We start from the raw sequence: 27,639 nt of genomic DNA, 5'->3' as shown, positions 1-27,639 counted from the left end.
TGGGGTGGGGGAACCAGGGGGAGGGGCCAGGGGGCTGTGGCGGATTCATGTCTGTATTTGGTAGTCGGATAGGAGCCAGCTCAGTGAGGCTGGGCCCCTGGCCAGTTGCAGGGGAGGGCGTCAGGGCCCTGGGGACACCCCTCCCCCAAAACGGACACCGGTGCCCCCCCTCCTCTTCCCCAGTCTGAGTCGCCCTTCTCTGCGGATGACTCAAACCGCTTTTCCATCCTCTGAGAGTTTGGGGGTCCATGTTGTAGGGCTGGGGCCAACAGGTGCCCCTGGGGTATGTGGGGCAGGAAGCTGAGAAGGCAGAGGGGGAAGGGCAGGCTGGACAGTGCCGCCTCATTGGCCCTGGCACCGTCCGGATGGGGCTTGTCTGAGGTGTGTGTTCCTCTGCACCAGGCCCAGCTCACCCGAGAAGCGGGTGCCCTGTGTCTACCACGCTGGGGACCACCTGCATAGGGGCCTGCAGTTCCATGCCAGGAATGTGGGTTCTCTGCTCCAGTGGAATTTCATGTCTCCCATGAGGCCCAGGGCAGCCCCTCTGTTGCCCGAATCCCTTGTCCCAGCTACTCCCTAGGGTTCCCCCAGGACCCGTGTTAGGAGAGTCTATGGCAGAGTAGGATTCAGGGGCTCAGCGACAGGAAACACCTGAGCAAGGTCACACTGCAAGCAAGTAGGAGCCCGTGAAGCCAAGTCAGGGCAGGGCTGGTCTGTCCCTGGGGCTGTGTGGAACATTCCAGACCTTATCAGGCCCTTGATCTTGGGCAGATCTGATCTAGCCAGCTCTCCCATTCTCTCTGACCCCCCTTCCTGCCCTGGCGTCTCTCTGTGCCACTGTCTTTCCTCTGTCTCTTTTCTAGGCGAGTCCACATCACCTTTCAGCAGCCCCATCACCTCTGACGAGGAATACCTGAGTCCACCAGAGGAGTTTCCGGAGCCTGGAGAGACCTGGCCCCGAGCCCCCACCATGAAGCTCAGTCCCACCCAGAACCGCCGCTCCTCTGACACCGGCTCTAAGGCACCCCCCACGTTCAAGGTCAGAGCCCTGTGGCCAGCACCGAGCCCTGGGCACCCCCATTCCTTCACGTGTGCCCTTGTTCTTGGGGCCACACCAGGTTCTAGCAAGACCTAGCGCTTGGCCCCATTCACCCTTCTTATTTGGAGCCAGCCTCAGTCGGCCTGGCATGGGAAAGAGGCCTCTAGCCCAGAATCCTCTGGGCCCTGGATGTCTCCCCTGACACTTTGGGGTCGCCTTCAGGTCTCGCTTATGGACCAGTCAGTAAGAGAAGGCCAAGACGTCACCATGAGCATCCGTGTGCAGGGGGAGCCCAAACCGGTGGTTTCCTGGTGAGTAGCAGCCACAGGCCACCACCTGCCAGCTCCTCCACTGCCCCCTTTCAGCTCTAGGCTTGGCCCTGTGCGGTCTCACTTTCCCGTGACGGGAGTGGGCCTCTTGTAGACTTCCCTGTGATCTGCCCAGGGGTCTTGTCCCAGGTACAGTGGTGTCCCCCGCCCCTGCCCCGAACACGCCCCCACCTTTTGGTTCAGGCTCATGCAGGGCTTCTCCTTCCAGGACGGGTTTCAGGTAACAGAAGGTCTCCTGTCCGTTCCGCTGGGGACAAATGGGCAGGGGTCATCTCTTAGAGAAGCCTGCACGTGCGCACCCCCAGCGGGTGACTGCGGGGTGATTGCTGAGCCCTGCTCTGCGCCCGGCCCTGTGCTAGGCCCAGGCGCAAGGATTTGTTTCTGAGCTCGGAGCCTGGGGTTAAAGCCTGGGCCTTGGCTACAGTGCTTCATCCCGGGTGCCTGGAACCTTGAGAACTCTTTGCTTAGGTTCTTATTAGTTTGGGTTCTAGTTTCCATTTGTAATTAATTGTCTAATCCCCTGTGTGATGTTTTTTTTAACGGAAGTTATTTCCTTTGGGAAGCAGGAAAGCTGTCTGTTCGTTATAAAAATAAGACACCCAGATGTTTCAGAACTAGTGAAAGCTGAACAATGTGGTTAGTTTGCAAGAAGGGTAAGATCCAAGTGGGCAGAGGAGAGGGAGAGTCGGGCTGAGATCCTGGCCCTGTAACCCGGGGACAGATCCGGGAAGCAGGTAGATGATGTGAGGGAGGAGGAACCTGCAGGTGGGGACCTGGGCGCCCAGACTGAGTGTTTGTCCCTCTGACAGGCTGAGAAACCGGCAGCCCGTGCGCCCCGACCAGCGGCGCTTCGCGGAGGAGGCAGAGGGCGGGCTGTGCCGCCTGCGGATCCTGGCTGCCGAGCGGGCCGACGCCGGCTTCTACACGTGCAAGGCGGTCAATGAGTATGGCGCCCGGCAGTGTGAGGCCCGCCTAGAGGTCAGAGGTGAGTCCCTCATGCTCTCCATGAGCCCCACCCCTGTCCCGGCCCCGGCCCCGGCCCCGGCCTCATCCCTGCTCAGATGCCAACTTTCACACAACCTGAGGTCAGAAAAGGCCTTAGAGATCCCGTGGTTGGTTGCTTGTATTGTAGTTGAGTAAACCGAGGCCCAGAGAGGGGAAGTGCCTTGCCCGAGGCCACGCGGCAAATTGTTCAGTGCTCAGCTTACTACACCGTCCTGCCTTTCCTATGCTCGGTCACACCTACCCCTGATGCCAGCCAGAGAGACCCTGCTTCCTGCCACCAGCTATCCCCTCCCCACACTCTTCCAAGCTTTTGTCACCTTGCCCTTTCCAGGCTCCTCCCTCACACCCACCCTGCCTCTCTCCTCTTGCCCCTTTGCCCTCCTGTCTATCCCATTTGCTGCGCAGAAGCTGTTGTGGTTGGAGGTGGCAGTGGGGAGAGTCTGATAGCTGGACCCGTTCGGAGGGGCTCTTGGGGTGACTTGGGTTTGAAGCATTGTGGGGATCCCAGGGGTGCCCGGGTGAGCAGGACTGTGGAATGTGGAGAGGGCTGGGCCCCCAGAGTTGGGACATAAGGGCAGGGGCCTTTTGGGCGATGAGGACAGCAGGCAGGCCTTTGCCAGGTTGCCCTTGGGGCGCTGGTGGTTTTCCTCCCAAGGGCTGGCCAGTAGTCTTGCTTTCTACGTCACCTTCCCGGCGCGCAGCTCGGGGCTGGGAACCCCTCCTTAGCTCTGCACTCAGCCATCATCCCTCCTTTCCTGGTAGAGGCCGGCTCTGAGAGCTTCACAGGATACCCCAGCCCCTGTTGGAGCTCTGACCCTAATGGTCAAGGTCACCTCCACTGGGCTCTGCATGCCTCAGTTTACTGGCCCTGTGCCTCCTGTTCTTGGGTTGCCACCTCCTTGGTCTCTGAATTCTTCAGCTCTCCCCACACCCAATCTGGCCCCCGTTCCCTGGCCTGTTCCCACTTCCCCTCCAGGGTCTAGCTCTGCCTTGCTTCTCTGTGTTAACCCATGTCTCGGTGCTTCTCTCTCTTTGGGGTTCCTCCTGACATCCCCCAGGCTTTGGGGGCCCCTGATGCCTGTGAATGCCTCCTCCCACCGCCCCCCAGGGGCCCACGGCCTCTGTTTGCCCAAGAACCCCAGAGACTCACCCGCCTGGCCTCTGGCTGGCCGCTGGTCCCTCCCACGCTGACCTTGGAGGAACCTGGAAATGGCAGTGCACCCTGGCAGTTTTAGAGGCAGCTCTCCATGCAGAGGGGGCCTAGCCAGGTCTGCGTGGTGTGCGTGCCTGTGCGTGCGTGTGGGTGCGAGTGTGCTGCACTAACCTGCCGCTTGCTGACTGAGGTTTTTGTCTGTACACAGGCGAGTGAGCTCAGGGGGCCGCCTGCGCTCCCCCCGCTACCCTCCGAGCCGCGCCCCTGTCTCAGGCACTTCTCGGACCTCGCTGTGTTTCACTGCCTCCTGCCCACAGACCCCGCCGGCCCGCCGGCCCGGACCCTGTCCCAGCCTCCCATTCCTTCCCTCCCCACCTTACAGCATCCCGGGATAGCCCATGGGCCCCTAGGGACCCTCCCTTCCCAGGTGGACATATGGCTGGGCAGGCTGGGAGCCCCCCCACGTGGGCCAAGTGCCAGGAGGGGGCAGCCAGGAGGGGTATCAAGACATGCCCCCCACCCCGGTCTCTCCCTGCAGGGGAGCACCCAGCGAGCGCATGTGCTACCGCTGCTACAGGCCCTGTCTGTCTATCTGTTTGTCTGTCTGTGTGTCTGTGACAGTCAGGGAAGGATGCCCCTGAGCTGGTGTGGGGTGAGGCAGAGTGGGAGAGGTCAGGGCATGGCATCCGCAGGTTGGAGGGGCCTAGGGGGGCTCACGAGGCGGGGGACAAGGCACTCACCATTCCAGAAACGGGTTTCAAAAGGCACAACACTATTTCACAAGAGACTAAAAGCCAGAGGCCCTCGGGCCCTACGTGGATGAGGAGGCCTGACCAGGACCCACTCTGGGCAGGTTTAGGGCTCAGCTGGGGCTCCCCTCTTCACTGTCAGGGCCCGCCCGGATGCTCTGTCTGGGAAGGAGGATGTTAGCCAGGCTGGCCAGACAGTAAGGGCCTACTGTAGTGGGTGTGGAGATATTTGAAAAAAGGTGTTTCTTAGCTCAAATAAAGTCCAGTTTGTACCCAGCTGGTGTGCTGTGTTGTTTTTTTTCCGCCGCCGTTTCTGCCCCTACGTGGCCCCTCCGCGTCCCTGCCCTCGATGCCCTCCCACTTCCCCTGAGTTCATCCTCCCTGGCCCAGCTTGGGTTGCCATCCTGAAGCCAGGCCCTGGAGCTCCTTGCTGTCCTGGCCGGGCGGGCGGGCTTTCCCTGTCTCCGAAGGAACAAAATGCATCTCTCTCTCTGTATCTGTCTGTCTCTTTGTGTGTGCGTGTATGTGTCTCCCTTGCCCCGTGTGTCTTATTCCATGCGTGCCCCCTGTGGCCGCTTCCCCCCCAGCACATCCTGAAAGCCGGTCCTTGGCCGTGCTGGCCCCCCTGCAGGACGTGGACGTGGGGGCCGGGGAGATGGCGCTGTTTGAGTGCCTGGTGGCGGGTCCTGCCGACGTGGAGGTAGACTGGCTCTGTCGAGGCCGCCTGCTGCAGCCTGCATTGCTCAAATGCAAGATGCATTTCGATGGCCGGAAGTGCAAGCTGCTGCTCACCTCTGTGCATGAGGACGACAGTGGTGTCTACACTTGCAAGCTCAGCACGGCCAAAGGTAACTGCCCACTCAGGCCCTGGGGCTGCCGTGGGTGCCCAACAGCTGGAGGGCGGGGGCTGCAGGTGTAGGGGCTGGGGGCAAAGGAAGATCATGCACAGCACCCGCCTCCATCACATCTGCGTGTGGAGTGGCCCCGGGTACAGAGTGCCTTCTGGAGCCGTATTAGCCCTTGTTCCTACGGGGAGCCTGCCTGCTGCCATGTAGCAAACCCACTCTGACTTGGGTTCCAGTCCCCGCCCCGCCACGTCCAGCCACGTGACTTTGGACAAGTCACTTCATCTCTCTGAGCTTTAGACTATCTGGACAAAGGGATCATGAGACCAGCTACCTCGCAGGGGGGTCAGTGGGATTAATGAGATGATGTATGTAAAGAACAAAGAACAGCATAAGCCTGGCAAAGGGTGACACCTAATAAATGTCAGCCATTATTATTATGAATGACATCTCTGACCTGGTCCTCGTCCTCCTTTGGAGAGCAGAGGGAATGCCTCACCAGCTTGTGGTGACAAGCGCCTAAGGTGACACTGGAAGCCTTTGTGAGCAGGAGGGGATCGGGTCAGCGTAAGGAAGGGGCTGTTATGTCCCCCAGATTTTTTTGTGGGGTGATGTTTTAGGGCAAAGGAGCATTGCTCTGGGTCTGGGGTGGGTGGGAGGGAAGTGTGGGCACCACTGGGCCCAGAGGCAAGTTCTAAGGGCAGGGGGAAGGTGTGGAGGAGGAACTGGGTTTGCTTTCCAGGCCCCTCGCCTAGAGCTGAGCCGAGCTTCATCCTGAGCAAGCGGGGGCGATGACGAGGGGCTCCCGTTGTGGCAGCCACGGCCGCCGTGGCAGCCTGCCGCCCACCCTTGCCAGCCCCCACCCTCCTGAGAAGGCCAGATCTCTGGGTCATGGCCATGGCCTCACTCCAGCATCTGGGGACCTCGCTGGACTCTGTTCCATTTCCAGCTCCCGGTCCTGTTCCCCTTTCTTGCCCAGTGTGTGTGTGGGGGGGCCCTCTGGGTGGACCTGCCTGGGAGTCTGTGGCCTTCCCCACCCCAGTGCTCACCCCTCCCTGCTAGATGAGCTGACTTGCAGTGCCCGGCTGACCGTCCGGCCCTCGCTGGCCCCCCTGTTCACTCGGCTGCTGGAGGACATCGAGGTGCTAGAAGGCCGAGCAGCTCGCTTCGACTGCAAGATCAGTGGCACCCCACCCCCGGCTATTACCTGGACACATTTTGGTATGGCTGTCCACCCTACAGGTGTTGGGGGACCCCAAAGGCCCAAAGGGCAGTCTCCCTCGCTGAGCCTGCTCCGTATTCCTGCTGCTTCCTCACCCCAGGCCGCCAGGTGGAGGAGAGCGATAACTTGCGGCTCCGGCAGGATGGAGGTCTGCACTCTCTGCACATCGCTCATGTGGGCAGTGAGGATGAGGGGCTGTATGCAGTCAGCGCCACCAACACCCACGGCCAGGCCCAGTGCTCCGCCCAGCTGTATGTGGAAGAGCCTCGGACAGCTGCCACTGGCCCCAGGTGTGGTGGGGCTGGAGGGCTGGTGGGGCTGGTGGGACTGGAGGGCTGGAGGGGCTTGAGGGGCTGGTGGGGCTGGAGGGCTGGTGGGGCTGGTGGAGCTGGAGGCCTGGTGGGGCTGGAGGGACTGGAGGGTTGGAGGGCTGGTGGGGCTGGAGGGATTGGAGGGCTGGTGGGGCTGCAGGAGCTGGTGGGGCTGGAGGGCTGGAGGGGCTGGTGGGGATGGAGGGCTGGAGGGACTACAGAGGCTGGTGGGGCTGGAGGGGCTGGTGGGGCTGGAGAGGCTCGAGGGCTGGTGGGGCTGGAGGGCTGGCTGGTGGGGCTGGTGGGGCTGGAGGGCTGGAGGCCTGGAGGGGCTGATAGGGCTGGCGGGACTAGAGAGGCTGGTGGGGTTGGAGGGGCTGGTGGGGCCTGAGGCCTGGTGGGGCCAGAGGGACTGGAGGGCTGGAGGGCTGGTGGGGCTGGAGAGACTGGAGGGCTAGTGGGACTGCAAGGGCTGGTGGGGCTGGAGGGCTAGAGGCCTGGAGGGGCTGGAGGGGCTGGTGGGGCTGGAAGGACTGGTGGGGCTGGAGGGGCTGGAGGGGCTGGAAGGACTGGTGGGACTGCAAGGGCTGGTGGGGCTGGAGGGCTAGAGGCCTGGAGGGGCTGGTGGGGCTGGAGAGCTGAAGGGCCTGTGGTCTGATGGGGCAGCAGGGGTGGCAGGGCTGGCGGGGCTGCCTCTGAGGTGCCCTGGCCCCATGGTGGGAGGTGCCGCTTGAGGCCTCTGGGCAGCCATGTCGCTCTTACAGCTCGAAGCTAGAGAAGATGCCATCCATCCCCGAGGAGCCGGAGCAGGGTGAGCTGGAGCGGCTGTCCATTCCTGACTTCCTGCGGCCCCTGCAGGACCTGGAGGTGGGCCTGGCCAAGGAGGCCATGCTGGAGTGCCAGGTGACCGGCCTGCCCTATCCCACCATCAGCTGGTTCCACAATGGCCACCGCATCCAGAGCAGTGATGACCGGCGCATGACACAGTGTATGTGTCCGGCCCCTTCGGTACCCACTTAGCTTGCAGTGCCTTCACCCTCTCCCTGCCCTGAACCTTCCTTCCCTAGCCTGCTCAGGGATGGGGTGCCTGCAGGAGGGGCGCACAGAGGGGCTGGGAGGTCAGGGCCTCCTTCCTTGAGCTGCTCGGCACTACCTGCCAAGTCACCACTCCGGGCCTGAGTGGCCCCCCTAGCATGTAGTGGGCAGGCAGGCAGACAGTACAACTTGCTACTGACCAGCAGCAGGACTGTGGGCAAGGTTACAGAACCCCTCTGTGCCTCAGTTTCTCCATTTGTAACTGGCTCATTATAAGAATTAAATCGGTTAATACGTATGAAGCACTCGAGTAGGCCTGGCAAATAGCAAGTGGTGAGCGAATGTTAAATCTTGTTATTACTTCTCTTGTTGTTGCTTGTTCGTAAAGCAGTGCTGCTCACGCCTTCCTGAAGAAATTTCAGTGAAAAGGCTGGCGTGGGCAGCGTCTGGCCCTGAAAGGATGCTTGGCCAGGGTTGTTAACAATGGCAAAGAAAGAAAAGGAGCCAGGGAGGAGTACAGAGGAACGTATTTGGGACCCTATCCTTCCCGCCCGGGCTGTTTCTCTTGGAGTGTGTCAGCTCCAACCTGGAAGGAATCCTGTGTGAGCAGCTTTATCTGACCCCATCAGACAGCCCCCGCTGTGACACCCCCCCCCCACCGCCCCGTGATGGGTTCCTCTTACAGCTGCAGCACTTGGTAAGCGCCAGGCCCTGAGCACCAAAGGCCTGCCGCCCATGAGCTCAGCTTCCTCATCAGAGGCCTACAGGCCTGCAAGGCAGGTACTCTAACCCCTGTTCGCAAATGGGAACCAAGACTTACAGAGAGAGGGACATGGGCTTCCCCAAAGGCAGGAACAGACCATCTGACTTGGGCCTAGCTCCTAACCAGGATACCCCCCCGCCCCCGCCGCCCCGTGCCCTAGCTCCCACCCCATTCTCCAGTGCTGTGGCTCTGACCCTTCCCCTCGCCGCCTCCTCCTCCTCCTCCTCCTCCTCCTCCTCCTCCTCCTCCTCCTCAGGCTGTCTGCTCAGCCCACGGACTTCTTGTCTCTCACTCTGCTTGAGGCCCGGTGGGTGTCTGTCTCGGGATCTGAGCTGGCATCCCTGCTTCTGTCTGTATCTGGGGTCGGTGGCAGCCTCTGGTCTGTCTTCCTTTATAAATAGCGTCAGCAGAGATAAATGAATGCGTGAGTGTTCCATGTGGAGATAACCACTCAGAGAAGGGAGGAGTGTTTGGGGATGGCCCTGACATGCAGGAAGACAGGCTGGCCTCTTCCCCTCCACGTCCCGCCTGAGATGGCCTCCTTATCATCATGCAGGGATCACAGTGTAGAGAAAGAAGTTCAGAATCAGAGGGAAGCAAGTTCAAGCCGTAGCTCCATCATTTATTAGCTATGTCACCTTGGACAAGTCCATTAATGTCTCTGATCTCATTGGTAAAATGAGGATAGTTTTGCAGGGTTGTTGAAAGGATTATGGAGAAAAACTGCATGCCAAGTAGCTGGCGTCGACTGGGCACCACAGTCAACTCTTATTATAATTTATAATATCACATCTTCGGCACTCCCTACGTGTAAGGCATCAGGGTCTGGGCCTGACCGGACAAGTCAGCTCCGTCTTTAAGGAGCCATGGCACATTCAAGTTAAGAAGGTGGCTCACCCCAGGCCATGTGGGCCTGGTGCTGGAGGGCCTGGGGAGGGAGCTGGGTGGGGAGGTGGGGGTACAGAGGAGGCTTCCTAGGCTGGCACTCATATGAACTGTGTCTTGAAGGAGAAGGCCTTAGGTAAGAGAGGACAACTCTTGAAGGAAGGAATTTTGTGAGCAAAAACCTAGAAATGGAACTCCTGTGGCCTTTCAGGGACCTGATAGCTTGTCGGGGTGGGAGGAATAGCAGGAGACATGGCTGATGGGCTGAGGGCCAAGGGCTTTGGATGCTAGCCCGCATGCAGCAGGTGCCTTTCAGGTTTCCAGGTCAAGAGGTAACATGCAGCGCCATTGGTGGAGCGTGGACTGTACCGGTGGAGGGCTCTTGCAGGCGCTGTGTTGCAGTGGGGACCAGCAGTGGCCTTGGGGATGGAAAGGGGACTGAGAGAGGGGCCTTAGGAACAAAGTTGTGACCCCCAGAGGTGCGGAAATGAGGGGCAGCCAACAGGAAAGGAACCCACAGAGGAGGAATCAGGCTGGGGGAACAAGGAGAAATCGCTGGAAGGACAGGCCTGTAGGCAGAGGCTTGACAGCCTGGACTTAGGGTTTGCTGCAGGGTGGACATGCTTCTCGCCATCTGCCCCACTCTCGCCCCCTTGCCTGCTCCCCGCAGCAGCTTGGGGTAAAGGGCCAGGCCGGTGGTGGCATGGGCCTGGCCCTCAAAGTATCCTCCTTGCTCAGGCCCAGTGTCATTGTCTCTCCCCACCCCCCAGACAGGGATGTCCATCGCTTGGTGTTCCCCGCTGTGGGACCTCAGCACGCTGGCGTCTACAAGAGTGTCATCGCCAACAAGCTGGGCAAAGCTGCATGCTATGCCCACCTCTATGTCACAGGTGAGGCAGGCCCCCTCCTGGTCAGCTGCATCCATAGCCCAGCCTCTGGCCCTATGCAGGGGCCTGGGCTAAGGAGGGGCCTCCACACCAGCCCCCTTCCCCTTGTACCCTGGGGAGCCATCTGGCCTCGCCCCTGGCCCGCTGTCCTGAGGCTTGGTCATCCTGCGGGGCCATTGGGCCCTAAAGGATGCAGCAGACCTCCAACCTGTGTTTTTCAGATGTGGTCCCAGGCCCCCCAGATGGCGCCCCGCAGGTGGTAGCTGTGACTGGGAAGATGATCACGCTTGCATGGAACCCTCCCAGGAGTCTGGACATGGCCATTGGTGGGTCAGGCCACACAGGGCTGTGGGGAGGTTATGAAATGGGGGTAGGCTGAGGCAGGGGCACCAGGGGAGCCAGGCTCGGGGGCAAGGCCCAGAGGAGCATACCGGGAGGGGAGGAGTGGAGGCAGCACTGGGAACGTGGCTTGCATGTCTCCTCTCCAAGGTGGATAAAGCCCCGGCTCTGCATCAAGAGACTCCACAAAGGGGTCACCACACTCCTCCTCTCAGAGGGGGCCTGGGTGCTTGGGTCATGATCCTGGGAACGTCTTCCCCTTCTCCCTGCTCTGTGCCTCAGTTTCCCCACCTCAGGTAGTAGCAAGGGATTGGGATATGAGTTACGCTCCCTCCATGTCTATAGCTGGCCCCCATGCCTGGCATCCTATTGGCTCTGAGCCTGGCTGGCCAGGCCAAGTGGTTGGAAAGAATAGACAGGCGGCAGGCAGAAGCAAGAGGAGCTATTGAGGTGGGTCCTCATAGCAGACTAACGATGAGCTTCTAGGTCCTGAGCCGGCTGGATGGGGGGCAGTGGGTGTCCCAGCAATGCCCACCTCCAGCAGCTGCTTCCCCACCAGACCCAGACGCCCTGACCTACACCGTGCAGCACCAGGTCCTGGGCTCGGACCAGTGGACAGCGCTGGCCACGGGCCTGCGGGAGCCCGTGTGGGCAGCCACAGGGCTGCGTAAGGGGGTCCAGCACATCTTCCGGGTCCTCAGCACAACCATCAAGAGCAGCAGCAAGCCCTCGCCCCCCTCAGAGCCTGCACAGCTTCTGGAGCATGGTGAGTCTGGGCCCCCCTGTGGGGTGGAGGCTGCTGGGCTGGAGAACTGGGTCTTCATGGTGGAGGCTCAGGGGCTGGTCTGGACATGCTGGCTGTGGTGGAAACAGCATGGCTGGGGGCGACCTCATCCAGTCCGAGCCCTTCTTTCTCCTGAAAGCATCATGCACAGTGGGCAAGGCTGAGTCTCTGGAGGCAGACAAGCTGTGTGTGGGGGGGGGGACACAGTCCCAGCTTCGCCACTTCTTGGCTGTGTGTCCTAGACAAATAGCTGAACCTCTCTGAACCTCAGCTTCCTCATCTGTAAAAAATGGAGCTCCTGTGGCAGTTGGGAGGGTTAAAGGTCTAGAGGGTAGGTGCTAAGGACCTGGTGTCAAGCACCTCGTCAGCCTGTGCTCTCCTCTGGTCAGGCCCGCCCCTGGATGAGGCGCCCACTGTATTGGACAAGCCAGATGTCGTGTATGTGGTAGAGGGACAGCCCACCAGTGTCACGGTGACCTTCAACCACGTGGAGGCCCAGGTCGTCTGGAGGAGGTGGGGCCCGGCCCTGTGTATGCCTCACTGTCCCCCATGCGGCAATCCAGCTCTGGCCATCTTGGCCTGACCCCTCTGGCGCTGGATCTTGGGTGACCTCTCTGTCTTGTGTCTCTTAGCTGCCGAGGGGCCCTCCTAGAGGCGCGGGCAGGTGTGTATGAGCTGAGCCAGCCAGATGATGACCAGTACTGTCTTCGGATCTGCCGGGTGAGCCGCCGAGACGTGGGGCCCCTTACCTGTACTGCCCGCAACCGCCATGGCACACAGGCCTGTTCAGTCACACTGGAGCTGGCAGGTGGGTGACAGCAGGCCTCCTCCCCTCTCCTCACGCCCCCAGGTGTACACACCCCTCTGTCAGGCCCGTCCATCGAATGGCTATAATAATACCAGCACTGGTGGAAGGAACGGTGATAGTGCTAATAAGATATTTATTGAGCACACTAGTATGTGCCAGGCTCAGCGCGGAGTACCTTCCACGTGTCACCTCGTGGAATGTTACATTAACCCAGCGAGGTGGGGTTGGTTATTATCCTCATCTGACAGATGGGGAAACTGAGACTCAGAGAGTATGCTAAGGCACAGGCACAGGGGCCCACAACCTGGTAAGCACAGGAGCTGGGATTCAGGCCTGGGTGCTGTTCGCTCCTGTGTTAAACACGACAGGATGTACGTAGGACCCCAAGTATGACAAACATAGGGAGACCAAGTTAATTTCAAAAAGACTAAAAGCCCAGGCGAGCGCAGCTGATCGGCAGACTCCCAGCTCCAGGGACCCTGGCTGCCCTTTGGCACCAGCCTATTTGACAGAACCTCCTCCCGACCTTTGCGGTGAGGCCCCTTCGTATAATTTCTCCTTTAGAGATGTAGTCTCTCAACCGGGGGCACGCATTAAATAGTAATTGTCTTGTTTTCCGGTTTGTTAATTAACTCTAGACATATGTAACTGCCACTCAGAACTTCAGATCAGCGTGAGCTAAACAGTGTTACCTGCTGAGTAGATACAATTCCGACCAAATGCAAAGGAAGTGACATCTTAGCGCAGGCACTCGTACGGTAGATGAATGTACGTCTGCTGGTGCTTTTTAAAAAATCGCTCAAGTTCCCTTGAAACCTTCAGAGAGCAGCCCCTCACCACCTCTAGACTAGAAACCAGATTCCTAGAGGGGCGGGAAGGGATCTTGAAAGTGGAAGCAAGTGGCCGCAGGGTGTGTGAGGAAGATGGGGAGCCCTGCTGGCCCTGATGTCCCGTGGGGTTCCCCATCTCCCTTTTATATGTCTCCTCCCCTGCCCAGCTTCCCCCCACCTCCCCAACCCAGCCACACCCCTGGTACTTCCTTCTCAACCCTTTACTTTGCTCCTCTGAGCTTACCTACCATCTGCAAGACTCCTTGTTCTTCCCAGATACAGGAAGAACCCTAGGGTTTGGGGAGGCCCCAGCCCCTGAGAGTCCTGTAGCCCAGCCTGGCTGGGTCAGTGGCTGTGTCCCAGCCCACCAGGAGGCCGGGACTAGAACGGGCCTGGGGCTTGGATCTGCATGCCCTACCCACTGTGCTCACACACACACCCCTACCCCCAGCTCCCAGGCAGGGCAGGGGTAATGGCCTCGTTCCCTCATATCTGCCTGAAGATCACTACCTGAAGGAGGTAGTGTCTTCTTCACTCCCTTTTATCTATATAAAACCAGGTTAGGCACCAGCGATGGGTGGTGATCCCTGCCCAGTGCTCCCCGCTCTTCCCCACCAGGCCTGCTCCCTCCCACTCTTCTTAAAGCTGAGATCCTCAAATAATGCTTAGGAGGCAGGACAGCGGGAAGTCACAGATTCCTCCACAAAGCACGTTGGAATATGCATTTAATTCCATCCTGAGAATTAGAAGCCACGTTTGCGGGGAAATAACATGAGCGCATGATACGCTCAGGGAATGAAATCACAGTCACGTGCGGGAGAGCCTAAGCTGAGACTCAGCACCTGATTGTTCGTCGGACCATCTCCCAGATGGTAAAAGGCTCCTTCAACATTTAAATAAGATTCAGAGAGAAAACATCAAGACAGAGGCAATGCCATTGGTGAATTTAATTCAGGGTCCCAGCCTGAGCTGCGTGCCGGGCCGGGACCCTAGGGCCAGAGGTAGGGCCGTGCGGGAGGGCGCTCACCCACAGGGGGCAGCATGGGGCCATTCTGCGCCAGCCCATTAATGCAGCGAGGGAAGAAGCTCAGGGTGGCCAATCCCAATTTTTCCGGAGAGGCAGGAAATCCAGATTTCTTTTGTGTATGAAAATCTCCTAGTTTCAAAGCTGGCAAATGAATACTGACGAACCAACACAGCAAGGCTGCACCTTGTGGCTTAGGTTTTCTGAGATTTGGAGAACACCGTGTGTGGACACAGGGGAGAGCGCTTGGTCCAGGCTGGGAAGTCTGGTGTTCCCTGGGGGCCCCCCCTCAGTCTGAGAGCCACAGTGGGTGGGTGGGGTGCTGGGGCCCTGGGAGGCGCGGGGTGGGGTGGGGGTGTCTGGTGTTCTGTCTCAACCAGTTGCTGAGGGAGGGTTGGGAGCGGGACTGAGGAGGCAGGACTTGTGACCTCAGTGTTGTCACCCTGTCCTCCACCCCCGTGTTGTGTTTCAGAGGCCCCTCGGTTTGAGTCCATCATGGAGGACATAGAGGTGGGGGCTGGGGAAACCGCTCGCTTCGCTGTGGTGGTGGAGGGGAAACCACTGCCGGACATCATGTGGTACAAGGTCAGGGGGTGTCCGAGGCCTCAGGGGGCTGTTAGCAGGGGGCTGGCTGGGAGCCTGCGGGGAAGGAAGCAGGGATTTCTGCACAGGAGGGGTGTTGGCGCCTTAGGAGGAGGGGAGCCTGGACAGAGTAGGACAACGGTGTTGGCAGAGGTGCGGCTAGGAGAAGAAAGCAGGACCCGGGGATCTGTGTGATGCTGGGCGGGGGTGGGGGGGGCTGTTTCAGGAACCAGGGCACTAATGGGGGGGCTGCAGGGCTCTTAGTGGGAGATAAAAGTAGAGCTGATTTGGGGTGCTGAAGGCAGCAAGGCTCCTGGGGCTGGGGAGCGGGGCCCTTGGGTGGAAGGGCTCCTGGCCCCGAGGTAGGGATGAGACGGGCTCTTAGAGATAAGGTGGGTCCCAGGTAGAGGCAAGGCTAGACCCCAGCTGGAGGTGACGGCCCCCTCTGCAGGACGAGGTGCTGCTGGTGGAGAGTAGCCATGTGAGCTTCGTGTATGAAGAGAATGAGTGCTCCCTGGTGGTGCTCAGTACGGGGACCCAGGACGGAGGCGTCTACACCTGCACCGCTCGGAACCTGGCTGGGGAAGTCTCCTGCAAAGCCGAGCTGGCTGTGCGGTCAGGTGTGCTCAATGCAAAGGGAGAAGGGGAAACAAAGCACTTACTTCCATGACTTACTGTCATGAGCCCCGGGCCAGGAGCCGCACACCAAACCCCTCACTCCTGACCCACCACTGTCTCCCAGCCCTGGCACCCCACCTCGAGCCCCCACCATTCCTCCTCTTCTTTTGTCTCCGCCCATCTGCCTGCCTCACCCAGTCTCTGCCCTTTTTCTTCCCCTTCCCTCCTCCCCCACCTAACACTTGGCATCTCTTCTCCAGTCCAGACAGCCATGGAGGTCGAGGGGGCCGGGGAGGCCGAGGGACAGCGAGGAAAGAGACTCAGTGACTTCTATGACATCCATCAGGAGATCGGCAGGTGTGGGGCTAGGAGGGGCGATGGGGCTAGGAGGGGCGATGGGGCCCGGGAGCCCGGGGGGCCTGGGCCTGAGGCTCGGAGAAGGCCGTGTGCCAGGGCTCCAGCAATGACCCAGCCCCTCACCTCCCTGTGTTGTCCCCCAGGGGTGCCTTCTCCTACCTGCGGCGCGTGGTGGAACGAAGTTCTGGCCTAGAGTTTGCGGCCAAGTTCATCCCCAGCCAGGCCAAGCCAAAGGCATCAGCGTGGCGGGAAGCCCGGCTGCTGGCCCGGCTTCAGCACGACTGCGTCCTCTACTTCCATGAGGCCTTTGAGAGGCGTCGGGGACTGGTCATTGTCACCGAGCTGTATCCTGGGATAGGCTGGGTGGGTAGGGGACACGTAGCCAGTTAGCAACAGGTTTTATGCTTTAAGAAGTGGTCCCATTGACAGTCAGGAGGCACTGATCACCATCTGTGAGGTGTTCCCATTGACCATCGATAGATTGGGAGTTCTGAAGGCATCTTGGGAGTAGAGGCTGGAGACTTTGGCGAAAACCAACCATTTTTAGCACCCCTCCTCCAAACACCTTTTTCTTTTTTTTTTTCAGCTTAAACTTACATAGCATTTAATGTGTTCCCGGCAGCACTCTAGGAATTCGAAGACTATTAACCTATTTCATCCTCCTGTATACCTATCTCATGGAATTGTTTTTATCTCCATTTTTTTAATAGGATTTATTTATTTTAGAGAGATGAGGGTGGGAGGGGCAGAGGGAGAGGGAGAGACCCTCCCCCCCCACCCCAGCAGATTCTGTGCTGTGGGCAGAGCCCAAGGCAGGGCTGGATCCCACAACCCTGAGATCAGGACCTGAGCTGAAACCAAGAGTCGGATGCTCAACCTACTGAGCTCCCACAGGCACCCCTTTTATTATATCCCCATTTTGCAAATGATAAAACTGAGGTATAGAGAGGTTAAGTAACTCATCCAGAGTTACAGGTTACCCAGCTAACAAAAGGTGTGCGCACGACGTGCAGTACAGTATATCCGGGGGTTCAGAGCGACCCTGTTTCAGATGAGCATAAGCACTAGCTGTATCTGGGAGGCTGTTTTCATAAAGAATGGATTTTTATCCTTTCGTGAGAGCTCTGGTTAAACAGAGGCACACCGTGCTAAGGATGCTGGGTGGTCAGCTTGTCCTTCCCGTTAGCAGGGTGGCCGCATCCTTCATTCCTGCCTCCCAGTCTGCACTGTTAGAACCCGGCCTTCAGCAAAATGCCCAGCTGTTACATGTCGTAGGCTTCTAGCTCATTCTCAAATGGAGGCAGGAAGTTGCATCCATGGTCAACAAAACTCTGGTCTAACTTGATTTTGTTAAATACCTAGCAGGGTGGTTGAGAGATGTCATCCCTGTTTTACACCTGAGTCAGCCTGAGCTCAAAGATATTGGGTAACTTGCCTGAGATCCCACAGCAAAGGAGAGGTCAAGCAGGGGGGTCTTCTCTGTGCCCCCCACCTGATGATGGGGGGAAGGGTAGAAACATGCCTGCGAACTGGTATTAGATGTGCTTTAAGGGGAAGGAGAACCGTGCAGACCTGGGGTCTGACTTGAGCTCTAGGGGTAGAGGGCACTGCCCAGGGAGGGCCCAGAAGTTGGCACTGGTCACTGTTCTCCTTGATCCGGGACACAGATGCACGGAAGAGCTGCTGGAGAGAATGGCCAGGAAACCCACCGTGTGTGAGTCTGAGGTGAGGGCAGAGGGTGGTCGGGGTCAGGTTGGGCACTGCTGTTTACCCACCTGAGCTCTGAGAACCGAGGGGTGGGTCCTGGGCCTGCCATCGGTGCCCATGAATAGGCCTGGGATGGTGGCGGCCCCTACCTCTGTTGCTACCCAGTTTCCTCACATAAACATTCCTCAGACATTTCTCTCCGAAGGAGCCCCACCTAGACTCTACGCAGTCTCACTGCTGTCCTGCCATGTAGCGCGGTGTAAGTTGTGCACTGCACGGTTCTATTTATTATAATGCACATGGCTCCCTCCGTAATTGAGCTATGCACCACCTGTGCAGCTGTACTTGGAGGCCCTAGATCTCAGACCTGCACCAGCCACCTGAAGGCCACTTCTCAGGCCTGGCCTGGCCTCTTGCCACAGTTCTGGCCATGATCAAACGTAATACCCCACCCTTTCCCCACGGACTTTGGGCCTCCCATTCCCACAGATCCGGACCTACATGCAGCAAGTGCTAGAGGGAATATGCTACCTGCACGAGAACCACGTGCTGCACTTGGATGTCAAGGTGAGGTGCAGATGGGGTGAGGGGAGCAGGCGCCTGGGTGGGAGGCAGGTGGTGCTGCATCCTCCCCCCTTGGCTCAGCTCCCATGCCCTTCCTTGTGCTCCGCAGCCTGAGAACCTGATGGTTTGGGATGGTGCCGAGGGTGAAGAGCAGGTGAGGATCTGTGACTTTGGGAATGCCCAGGAGCTGACCCCGGGGGAGCCCCAGTACTGCCGATACGGCACACCTGAGTTCGTGGCACCTGAGATTGTCAACCAGACCCCTGTGTCTGGGGTCACCGATGTCTGGTAATGTGGGCACGCTGGGCTGCTGGGGTGGACCAGGGTAGCTCCCCTCCGTGCTGCGCTGGGGCCTGGCTCCCTGGTGAGTGGGGCTTACCAAGCCCAGCTCCCTTCTCTGATAGGAGGTTGGTGGTATAGCTCCCAGGCACCCTTGCCCCTGTTACTACCTGCTGCTCATCAGAACTGACCTGATCATTCAAGGCCTTCTCCTGTCCTGTCTTGGCTCCTGATTCCCCTAGATGGGGGCCCTCTCTGCTGTCGTGAGGCAGGCACGGCCCCTTGGTCCCCAGACTCCTCTATGCTTGCTGGGCTGGCCCCGCCATGACCCTTGACTCCTCCAGGGACCTGGGGACCTCTGGGTTGAGAGTCCCCCTGAAGGAGGCATCCTGGTGCCCATCTGTCTCAGCGAGGTCCCTCTTCCCTGGATGAGGGGGAGCAGAGGTCCACTCCCTTCTGGTGGGTGGTGGGCCGCCATCTACTTACCCACCTCTTACTCTCCTTTTCCCACAGGCCTGTGGGCGTTGTTGCCTTCCTCTGGTAAGGACCCCTCTGCACTCAGGGCCCCAGTTTCTGATGGTCTCCTAGCAAGCCCACCCCTAACATCTGCAGTTTGGGGCCTGCCATGTACCCCTGCTCCACACCCCTGCTCCACATGCACCACAAGGGGCCTCATGAGCATGGATGTGGATGCCCTAGTCTGCGGGTCCAAGCTCTGTCTACCACCATGCTCTTCCATAGGGGCAGGCTCGCTGGCAGCCTGTGTGCGTGGCTGCGTGTGGGGCTTAGTGCCATCTAGGCAGGGGACGGTGGGGCCCTGGGTGTTCAAACAGGCATAGAGTGGGAGGCTCAGGCTCAGGCTCCTCACCTCAGGGACAGGCCACGACTGGAGGTCCTCTGAAGGATGGGCCCAGGGCAGGGAGCTGGGGGCCAGGTTCTCAGGGCAGTATTGCTGCCTCCCCTGCTGGGGGCTGGAGGGTGGGCAGCACAGGCAGAAGTCTGAAAGAGACTACCTACCCTCTGCTCAGAGGCACCCGGCCTCTGCCGTTCCCGTAGCCCCAGGGCTCTGTCCCCAGCCCCGCATGTCCCCTGGCATCCCTCGTCATCTCTGCCTCAGCCCCAGGACCCTGCCCACCTCCTGCCAGCCCTCTCTTCCTCTGCAGTCTGACGGGGATCTCCCCATTTGTTGGGGAAAATGATCGGACAACATTGATGAACATTCAAAACTACAACGTGGCCTTCGAGGAGACCACATTTCTGAGCCTGAGCAGGGAGGCCCGGGGCTTCCTCATCAAAGTGCTGGTGCAGGACCAGCTGTGAGTACAGGGTCCTGGGGAGCCCCTGACCCACAGAGTCCCCTCCACCCCCACTCCTGCCCTAGTCTCTGCCCCTGGACAGTCATCCTCCCGACTCTTCGCAGGCCCCGTGTTCCCGTTTATGGGCCCGACTCTTCGCAGGCCCCGTGTTCCCGTTTATGGGAGGGCTCACCGCATGAGTGATAAATAAATCCCTTCCTAATCCTCATTCCCTTCTAGGAGGCCAACCGCAGAGGAGACCCTGGAACATCCTTGGTTCAAAGTGAGTTAGTCTTGCAAAGTAGTGTGGTACCAGGGGTGGGAGGAGGGGGACCGTTATTAACAGCCCCATTGATTGAGTGCCTACTGTGTGCAGTAGTCATGATAGGCAGTTGATACATGCATGGTCCGTCAGCCTCACCATAGCTCTGCAGAGAGACTTTATACATTACTTCTATTTTGCTGATAAGGAAACAGGCTTAAGCTGGGGTATCATGGACTCCAAAGTACAGTTCTGGGTGCCCCCCCACCCCATCCTGGGGGTTCCTCATCAGGCTTTCCCCTGCCTCTCAAGTCCAGCTCGGGTCCTGCTCACTCATATGTGTCCTGCACTGTGGTGGGTGGGTGGCCTGGCTGGCTTGGCCTCCTAGTTCATGTGGCCAGAACTCTCTAGACTCCAGGACTGCAGGGAACAATGCCAGGCAGAGGGGTGGAGTTCAGCAGATGACCCAGAAGGAGTGAGTGAGCCATCCATTGAGTGTTGTGCTGGGTCAACTGAAGGTTGAAGTTATCCCGGAATCTGTCCTTTGGAGTGTGAGCCTGGCCTCTCAGATCATAAAGCCTGGGTGGGTGGCTGGGGGGAGCATCTGTGTTGGTCTGGGCCACCAAAGCTCCAGATGTCTGGGATGCTGGCTCTACCTGGGGACAGGTGGTAGGCTGGGGGAGTGGAGCCCAGGCCAGGGGCCTAATAAGCACAGGCTCCTGAGGGCAGCCAGTGTACCAGGACAGGGCCCTGAGCCCCGGAGTAAGCCCCAAAGCCCACTCCGAGAGCCACTCGTTTTCTGCCTCCCCACCTATGTTCAGGGATTTTGTCCAACCCCAGGCACCTTGGCTGTGGGAGTTGTGACAGATCTAAGGAGAAAGGGGGCCCCAAGGATCCCGGACTCGGTGCTGCTCAGGCCACTGTCCTCTCCTGTGGACTTTGTCTCTCCAATGCCACACCTTGAGGATCTAGGTTGATGGAGGACTTTCTCTCAGGCCCTCTTTCCTGGGTTTGCAGACGCAGGCAAAGGGCGCAGAGGTGAGCACGGATCACCTAAAGCTGTTCCTTTCTCGGCGGCGGTGGCAGGTGAGTTTGCCCGGGTGCTGCCTCCGTGCCTCCCACCTTCTACTCTAGTTCTGCTCTCCGGCCCTGCCTGTTTCTATCCTGTGTCCTCACTTCCTGCTCGTGTATCTTCATCCACTTTGTGTTCTCTCAGCTCCCAGCTTCGCTTCTGTTCCCCGACCCTCTGCCTGCCCTCTGTCTCCTCCCCGAGGGGCTGAGGTGGGCCTGAGTGGGCCAGTCTGGCCCTAGGGGGCCCTCTTGGGTCTGACCGCAGCACCCTGTCCCCAGCGCTCCCAGATCAGCTACAAGTGCCACCTGGTGCTGCGCCCCATCCCTGAGCTGCTGCGGGCACCCCCGGAGCGGGTGTGGGTAGCCGTACCCAGAAGACCACCCCCCAGTGGGGGGCTGTCATCCTCCTCTGACTCAGAAGAGGAAGAGCTGGAGGAGCTGCCTTCTGTGCCCCGGCCACTGCAGCCCGAGTTCTCGGGCTCCCGGGTGTCCCTCACTGACATTCCCACTGAAGATGAGGCCCTGGGGACCCCAGAGGCTGGGGTGGCCACCCCCATGGACTGGCAGGATCAGGGAAGGGCCCCCTCTCGGGAGCAGGAGGCCCCCAGCCCTCAGGCCCTCCCCTCCCCAGGCCAGGAGCCCCAAGCTGGGTCCAGCCCCCAGCGGAGAGAGCTCCGGAGGGGCAGCTCTGCCGAGAGCGCCCTGCCCCGGGCCGGGCCAAGGGAGCCGGGCCGGGGCCTGCATAAGGCGGCCTCTGTGGAGCTGCCGCAGCGCCGAAGCCCCAGCCCGGGGGCCACCCGCCTGACCCGGGGAGGCCTGGGTGAGGGCGAGTACGCCCAGAGGCTGCAGGCCCTGCGCCAGCGGCTATTGCGGGGAGGCCCTGAGGATGGTAAGGTCAGTGGCCTCAGGGGCCCTCTGCTAGAGAGCCTAGGGGGCCGGGCCCGGGATCCCCGGCTGGCACGGGCCGCCTCCAGCGAGGCAGCACCTCGCCACCAGCCCCCACCTGAGACACGGGGCCTGCAGAAGAGCAGCAGCTTCTCGCAGGGTGAGGCGGAGCCCCGGGGCCGGCACCGCCGCGCTGGGGCGCCCCTCGAGATCCCCGTGGCCAGGCTTGGGGCCCGCAGGCTGCAGGAGTCTCCCTCCCTGTCCGCCCTCAGTGAGGCCCAGCCACCCAGCCCGGCGAGGCCCAGTGCCTCCAAACCCAGTGCCCCCAAGTCTTTGCAGCCTGCCGCCAGCACACCCAGCGATGCCCCGCAGCCCGTGGCGCCCCAGCCTGCCCAAGAGAAGGCCCCAGAGTCCAGGCTAGAGCCAGTCCCAGCCCCCAAGCCTACACAGCCTGCCCTGGCACCTCGAAGCCCAGAGCCCCCCCTCACACCCTATGCCCAGATCATGCAGTCCCTCCAGCTGTCAGGCCACACGCGAGGCCCCCTGCAGAGCCCCGGGGCACCTCCAGCCGAACCCAGGCCCCACCCGGCCGTGTTCGCCCGCGTGGCCTCCCCACCCCCGGGGGCCTCGGAGAAGCGCGTGCCTTCGGCTGGGGCGCACCCCGTGCTGGCCGAGAAAGCTCGGGTCCCCACAGTGCCCCGCAGGCCAGGGAGCAGCCTCAGCAGCAGCATCGAGAACCTGGAGTCAGAGGCCGTGTTCGAGGCCAAGTTCAAGCGCAGCCGCGAGTCGCCCCTGTCGCGGGGGCTGCGGCTGCTGAGCCGCTCGCGCTCCGAGGAGCGGGGCCCGTTCCGCGGCGCGCAGGAGGAGGACGGCATGTACCGGCCCAGCCCGGCGGGCACGCCCCTGGAGCTGGTGCGGCGGCCCGAGCGCTCCCGCTCCGTGCAGGACCTCAGGCCGCTCGGGGAGCCGGGCCTCGTCCGCCGCCTGTCGCTGTCGCTGTCCCAGCGTCTGCGGCGAACCCCGCCGGCGCAGCGCCACCCGGCCTGGGAGCCCCGCGGCGGGGACGGGGAGAGCTCGGAGGGCGGCAGCTCGGCCCGGGGCTCCCCGGTGCTGGCCGTGCGCCGGCGGCTCAGCTCCACGCTGGAGCGCCTGTCCAGCCGGTTGCAGCGCAGCGGCAGCAGCGAGGACTCGGGGGGCGCGTCGGGCCGCAGCACGCCCCTGTTCGGGCGCCTGCGCCGGGCCACGTCGGAGGGCGAGAGCCTGCGGCGCCTCGGCCTCGCGCACAACCAGCTGGCGGCCCAGGCCGGCGCCGGCGCGCCTTCCGCAGAGTCCCTGGGCTCCGAGGCCAGCGCCACGTCGGGGTCCTCAGGTGAGCGCGGGGCGCGGGACGGCAGGGGCGGGGCGGGGCCCGGGAGCGCTGCAGGGCGGCTCTGGAAGGGACCCCCGGGCTTGGCGGGCGGGGGCGGCGGCAGGCCGAGCGGCCGAGGCTGGTGCGCCTGGTGCGCCTGGTGCGGGGCCTGCTGCACCTCTGCTGCTCTGGGCTGAGCCCCGCAGGGAGCTTCCTAGGACTGGCTGCGCGAGCGCTCATGGGTCTGGGTCTCCGCAGCTCCTGGGGAAAGCCGAAGCCGGCGGCGCTGGGGCCTCTCCCGGCTGCGAAAGGACAAGGGGTTATCACAGCCCAACCTGTCCGCCGGTGCCCAGGAGGACTTGGGGCACCAGTACGTGCGCAGTGAGTCAGGTAATAGAGGCCTGCTGGGTGCGCCGCCCCCTCCCGGCCCCAGGGGCAGGCATCGCGGGTGGAGCCCCCCTGAGGAGCCTGCGCAGTCGTGGAAGGGCCCTGGAAGCAGGAAAACCATAAGAACGGCGTTAACTGGTTCCATCAACTAGTGATGCTGCCTGTCCTAGAATCGCTTTGGGAGCGCTGCCTCCTCCAACCCTCCCACGTTGTTTAGGAACTATTCTCACCACTGTCCCCATTTTACCGGTGAGGAACCGGGCTTAGCCGCGCTAAGGAGCTCATCCAAGTCACAGAGCTGGTGTAGTAAGTAAGTGGAGCAGCCAAAGAGTTGGGCTGAATGGTCCTCTGCAGCCCGACCCCAGAGGTGGCTTTGGGACACCAGACTTATGCCTCTCTTGGCTAGCCTCCTCGCTCACCAGAGACCCTAAGAGACCCTAACAGGTGTCTGTAAGTGAGCAGCGATCTGAAGGAGCATAGGATAAGGCTCCCCTGACCCCACAGCTCCCCTCCAAATGTGTGTGTGCTTGAATGCACGCTCAAGGACACTCTCTCTCCCAGCCCAGAAGCCCACAATCTGTACTGTGCCCCCAATTCCCCATTCCTCCATAGCCCTGAGCACCCTGGCTGTCCTTCCCCGTCATCCTCCCTGCCCCCACAGAAGGGACAAGCAGCCATCAGGGCTTTTTGCTGCGGGGAGGGGGACTTGGGATATGCCCTGCTCTGTTTCTCTGCCCAGGTGTCCTGGGGCTGCAGGGAGAGAGGTCTTCTCCACCTGGGATCACCCCACTCTCCCACTCGAAATGGGATCATTACTCAGGGACCATAAGCAAAGGCTTCAGGGACCAGGTGTCCCAGACCAGCACGCAGATAGGAGCGGGCCCACCAAGCCAGGCTGTGTGCAGGATCTCTATCAGTCACCAGTTCCCTAATAAAACCCCTCAGCGCCGTCCCTGCCGTGCCGCAGCTGTGCTTGGGGTGATTGTGTCCAGCTTTGGCCAGGGGAGCTGGGGTGTCTTCCTTGAGGCAGCAGGGGCTGTAGCCAGCAAAGAGGAGGGAAGGAGGCCAGCCAGTGGGGGCAGGGGTAGAAAAGGCAGGGAAAGAGAGATAAGCCAGCCCTGAGGCCTGGGGACAGCTGACTCCTTCCCACTGGGGCTACTCTCCCAGCTCCATTTTGCTTGTGCAGCTAATTCCCTGCCGAGGCAGTGTCCCCTTACCTCATCCTCTCCCCCCTCCCTGCCGGCAGAAGGCTGTCCCTATCCACTTTAACAACTTGGGCTGGCCTCCGAGGGATTGGGGTGGGACTGGCGGGGCTGAGCTGGGGTTACCTTTCACCTCTCCTCCTGGTCCCCCCTCTCTGTCCCCTACCCAGTACCCTCACTTGGTCTGGAGGCAGCCACTGATGAAACTATATTTACCTTGTGTCGTTGGAGCCTTGGTGTGGGACCCCTCCTTGGGGACACTGGGGTATAGCATGAAAGTGAAGGGTCGTGCTAGGTGTCCTAGTATTTTTTTTTTTAAGATTTTATTTATTCATGAGAGACACAGAAAGAGGTAAAGACACAGGCAGAGGGAGACGCAGGCTCCCTGCAGGCAGCCTAATGCGGGACTCAATTCCCGGACCCCAGGATCACACCCTGAGCCGAAGGCAGACGCTCAACCACTGAGCCACCCAGGTGTCCCTGTCCTGGTATTCACTCCGGCTCAGCATTCCTCCCCTGCTCAGGTCGTTCCCACCTTCACTCCCTCCCGGTTCTTCAGACAGGCAGTAACTGGGGCTCCCAGGGGTATGGTCCCCTCAGCTCTCTCTGCCCATGGGGAATAATGTACCCCTTACCCCACACCCCAGGGGTCTGGACCAGATTGGGATTTTTCTAAGGAGACTTCCCAGAGAGCAGGAAGGCAAATCTTCATGACACCAAGGAGCCACAGGTGGGCTGCAGTGCAGGGAAGACCTTGGCCCGTCCACAGCTCAGCCACGGGCACGTTCACCAGCCGGCTAGGAGGTCAGCTTTGCTGAAACAGCCTCTTTCTCTGGGAGTCTGTCCCTGACTCCTCTCCTGGGCACGCAGAGGCGCAGTAATCACAGCAACAATAAAAGCTGACACGTATGAGTGTTTGTCATATATTAGACCCGTGTGAAGCACTTCACATGCCTCTTAATCCTCACCAAAGCCTAGGAGCTTCGTATTGTGGTTTTCCTCAATTTACAGACAAAATATGGTCCAAGGTCATCCAGGTACTGTCCCTTGTCCCTCCAGAAGCTCTCACTACTTAGCTGACCTGAAGGAGTATGTACAAGACCCCAGGTGGGACGAGGGGCCGGGGAGGCTGACACACTTCCGGGGTGTGCCCTGTTTGCCTTGACTTTAGATCTTTTGAGACTGTACATTTTGTGTTTTTTGTTTTGTTTTGTTTTGTTTTGTTTTGTTAGGATTTTATTTACTCATGAGATACAGAGAGAGAGAGGCAGAGACACAGGCAGAGGGAGAAGCAGGCTCCATGCTGGGAACCCGACATGGGACTAGATCCCTGGTCTCTAGGATCAGGCCCTGGGCTGAAGGTGGCACTAAACCACTGAGCCACCTGGGCTGCCCTTAAAAAATCTTCTTAAAAAAAGATTTTATTTGTTCATTTGAGAGAGTGAGCGCGAGAAAGAGAGCACAAGAGCATGAGCAGCAGAGAGGAGCAGAGGGAGAGGGAGAAGCAGGCTCCCTGAGGGAGCCCAACATGGGGCTTGATCCCAGGACCTCAGGATCATGACCTGAGCTGAAGGCAGATGCTTAACCAACTGAGCCACCCAGGCGCCCAGAGACTACCCCTCTTGATTGAATGTTATGTTCAATCCCAGGAGTCTCTGCTCAGGTCACTGGATCCTGTCACTTGCCCTGTGGTGCCTCAGAGGGAATGGGCATTGCAGAATCTTAATCAGTATAGAATCTTAATCCATATTTATTTTTATTTTATTTAACAAATGCTTATAGAACACCTACTTCGTTCCAGGCCCCGCTCCAAGTGGTTTAGAAACCTATGACATAGCTCACAAGCATCTTTCATAGTCAATGAAAGGAAAAGATAGCACTACACCCAGGAAAGATGATACTGAACCCAAAGAAAATTCCTGAAGGCATGACTTGGGGTTTTCCTTCCCACATCTGACTGAGAAGAGACAACCTTCCAATCTGCTCCCCACTGGCAGCACCAGCCCTCATACACGCCGTCCCCTCCCTCAGCCAGTCAGTGAGCCAGGGTTCCCACACACCCATGGCTATCTCTGTCCTCCCGCCAGATTTCCCCCCGGTCTTCCACATCAAACTCAAGGACCAGGTGCTGCTGGAGGGAGAGGCAGCTACCCTGCTCTGCCTGCCAGCGGCCTGCCCCACACCCCGCATCTCCTGGATGAAAGGTAAGAGTGCTTCTCTCACGGTGGCGGGGAGTAGGCAAGTGGCCCCAAGGCCAGGGGATGCTCAGGGGAGGTGGCAACTCAGGGCAGGGGGGGCCGCTGCAGGACCCCATGTGCTGTCTCAGCAGCCCCCTGTGCTCCTCCCGGCCCCTAGACAAGCAGTCCCTACAATCAGAGCCGTCAGTGATCATCGTGTCCTGCAAAGATGGACGGCAGCTGCTGAGCATCCCCCGGGCGGGCAAGCGACATGCTGGGCTCTACGAGTGCTCAGCCACCAACGTCCTAGGCAGCATCACCAGCTCCTGCACCGTGGCTGTGGCCCGTGAGCCTGGGGCAGGGACTGAGGGGGGCAGTGATGGCACGTGGTAGGGTAGGGCTGGAAGGGCCTGGAGCTGCATAGAGGGGCTCACTGGGGCTCCCCTCCTCTTGCCAGGCATCCCAGGAAAGTTAGCTCCTCCTGAGGTGCCCCAGACCTACCAGGACACGGCGTTGGTGCTCTGGAAGCCGGGAGACAGCCGGGCACCTTGCACGTACACGCTGGAGCGGCGGGTGGATGGTGAGGGCGGTCAGGCCGGTGGGAGGAGGGGGTGGGGGGCGGAAGGCGCACAAGCCCTGGGGACCATCACCCTCCCTGGGCTCCTCACAGCCCGGAGGGCTTGGGCCACCCCTCCTGTGGCCTCAGCCCCTCCCCCGTGCTGCCACAGGGGAGTCGGCCTGGCACCCCGTTAGCTCAGGCATTGTCGACTGTTACTACAACGTGACCCACCTGCCGGTTGGTGTGACCATGAGATTCCGGGTGGCCTGCGCCAACCGTGCCGGGCAGGGGCCTTTCAGCAACCCCTCTGAGAAGGTCGTCGTCAGGGGCGCGCAAGG

The 27,639-nt window shown here is 60.3% G+C and overlaps 1 protein-coding gene across 22 annotated transcripts in view; it reads left to right on the top strand.

Moving 5' to 3' along the window:
* Nucleotides 1-27,639, top strand: part of SPEG (striated muscle enriched protein kinase) — a 57,877-nt gene that overhangs the window by 25,818 nt on the left and 4,420 nt on the right. For 18 of the 22 annotated variants that reach the window (XM_077885305.1, XM_077885302.1, XM_077885299.1 and 15 more), the window contains 29 exons: nucleotides 864-1,039; nucleotides 1,262-1,350; nucleotides 2,178-2,353; nucleotides 4,863-5,123; nucleotides 6,183-6,341; nucleotides 6,443-6,632; nucleotides 7,418-7,641; nucleotides 10,107-10,226; nucleotides 10,445-10,549; nucleotides 11,122-11,328; nucleotides 11,736-11,859; nucleotides 11,979-12,154; nucleotides 14,481-14,593; nucleotides 15,042-15,210; nucleotides 15,469-15,565; nucleotides 15,709-15,909; nucleotides 17,233-17,290; nucleotides 17,762-17,839; nucleotides 17,946-18,124; nucleotides 18,629-18,655; nucleotides 19,279-19,431; nucleotides 19,651-19,693; nucleotides 20,690-20,758; nucleotides 21,023-22,997; nucleotides 23,235-23,366; nucleotides 26,653-26,769; nucleotides 26,921-27,088; nucleotides 27,200-27,322; nucleotides 27,471-27,638. In XM_077885305.1, coding sequence (XP_077741431.1) covers nucleotides 864-1,039; nucleotides 1,262-1,350; nucleotides 2,178-2,353; nucleotides 4,863-5,123; nucleotides 6,183-6,341; nucleotides 6,443-6,632; nucleotides 7,418-7,641; nucleotides 10,107-10,226; nucleotides 10,445-10,549; nucleotides 11,122-11,328; nucleotides 11,736-11,859; nucleotides 11,979-12,154; nucleotides 14,481-14,593; nucleotides 15,042-15,210; nucleotides 15,469-15,565; nucleotides 15,709-15,909; nucleotides 17,233-17,290; nucleotides 17,762-17,839; nucleotides 17,946-18,124; nucleotides 18,629-18,655; nucleotides 19,279-19,431; nucleotides 19,651-19,693; nucleotides 20,690-20,758; nucleotides 21,023-22,997; nucleotides 23,235-23,366; nucleotides 26,653-26,769; nucleotides 26,921-27,088; nucleotides 27,200-27,322; nucleotides 27,471-27,638 — 5,877 coding nt within the window. Of the gene's footprint in view, nucleotides 1-60; nucleotides 488-863; nucleotides 1,040-1,261; nucleotides 1,351-2,177; nucleotides 2,354-3,734; nucleotides 4,552-4,862; nucleotides 5,124-6,182; nucleotides 6,342-6,442; nucleotides 6,633-7,417; nucleotides 7,642-10,106; nucleotides 10,227-10,444; nucleotides 10,550-11,121; nucleotides 11,329-11,735; nucleotides 11,860-11,978; nucleotides 12,155-14,480; nucleotides 14,594-15,041; nucleotides 15,211-15,468; nucleotides 15,566-15,708; nucleotides 15,910-17,232; nucleotides 17,291-17,761; nucleotides 17,840-17,945; nucleotides 18,125-18,628; nucleotides 18,656-19,278; nucleotides 19,432-19,650; nucleotides 19,694-20,689; nucleotides 20,759-21,022; nucleotides 22,998-23,234; nucleotides 23,367-26,652; nucleotides 26,770-26,920; nucleotides 27,089-27,199; nucleotides 27,323-27,470; nucleotide 27,639 lie in introns of those variants that run through there. The other 4 variants (XM_077885317.1, XM_077885318.1, XM_077885319.1 and 1 more) reach the window with 4 other exon arrangements.

This window comes from Canis aureus, chromosome 36 (genome assembly GCF_053574225.1).
Source record: "Canis aureus isolate CA01 chromosome 36, VMU_Caureus_v.1.0, whole genome shotgun sequence".
Lineage (NCBI taxonomy): Eukaryota > Metazoa > Chordata > Mammalia > Carnivora > Canidae > Canis > Canis aureus.
Note: the sequence above shows the minus strand (reverse complement) of the source record. Positions and strands in the feature narration are given on the sequence as shown.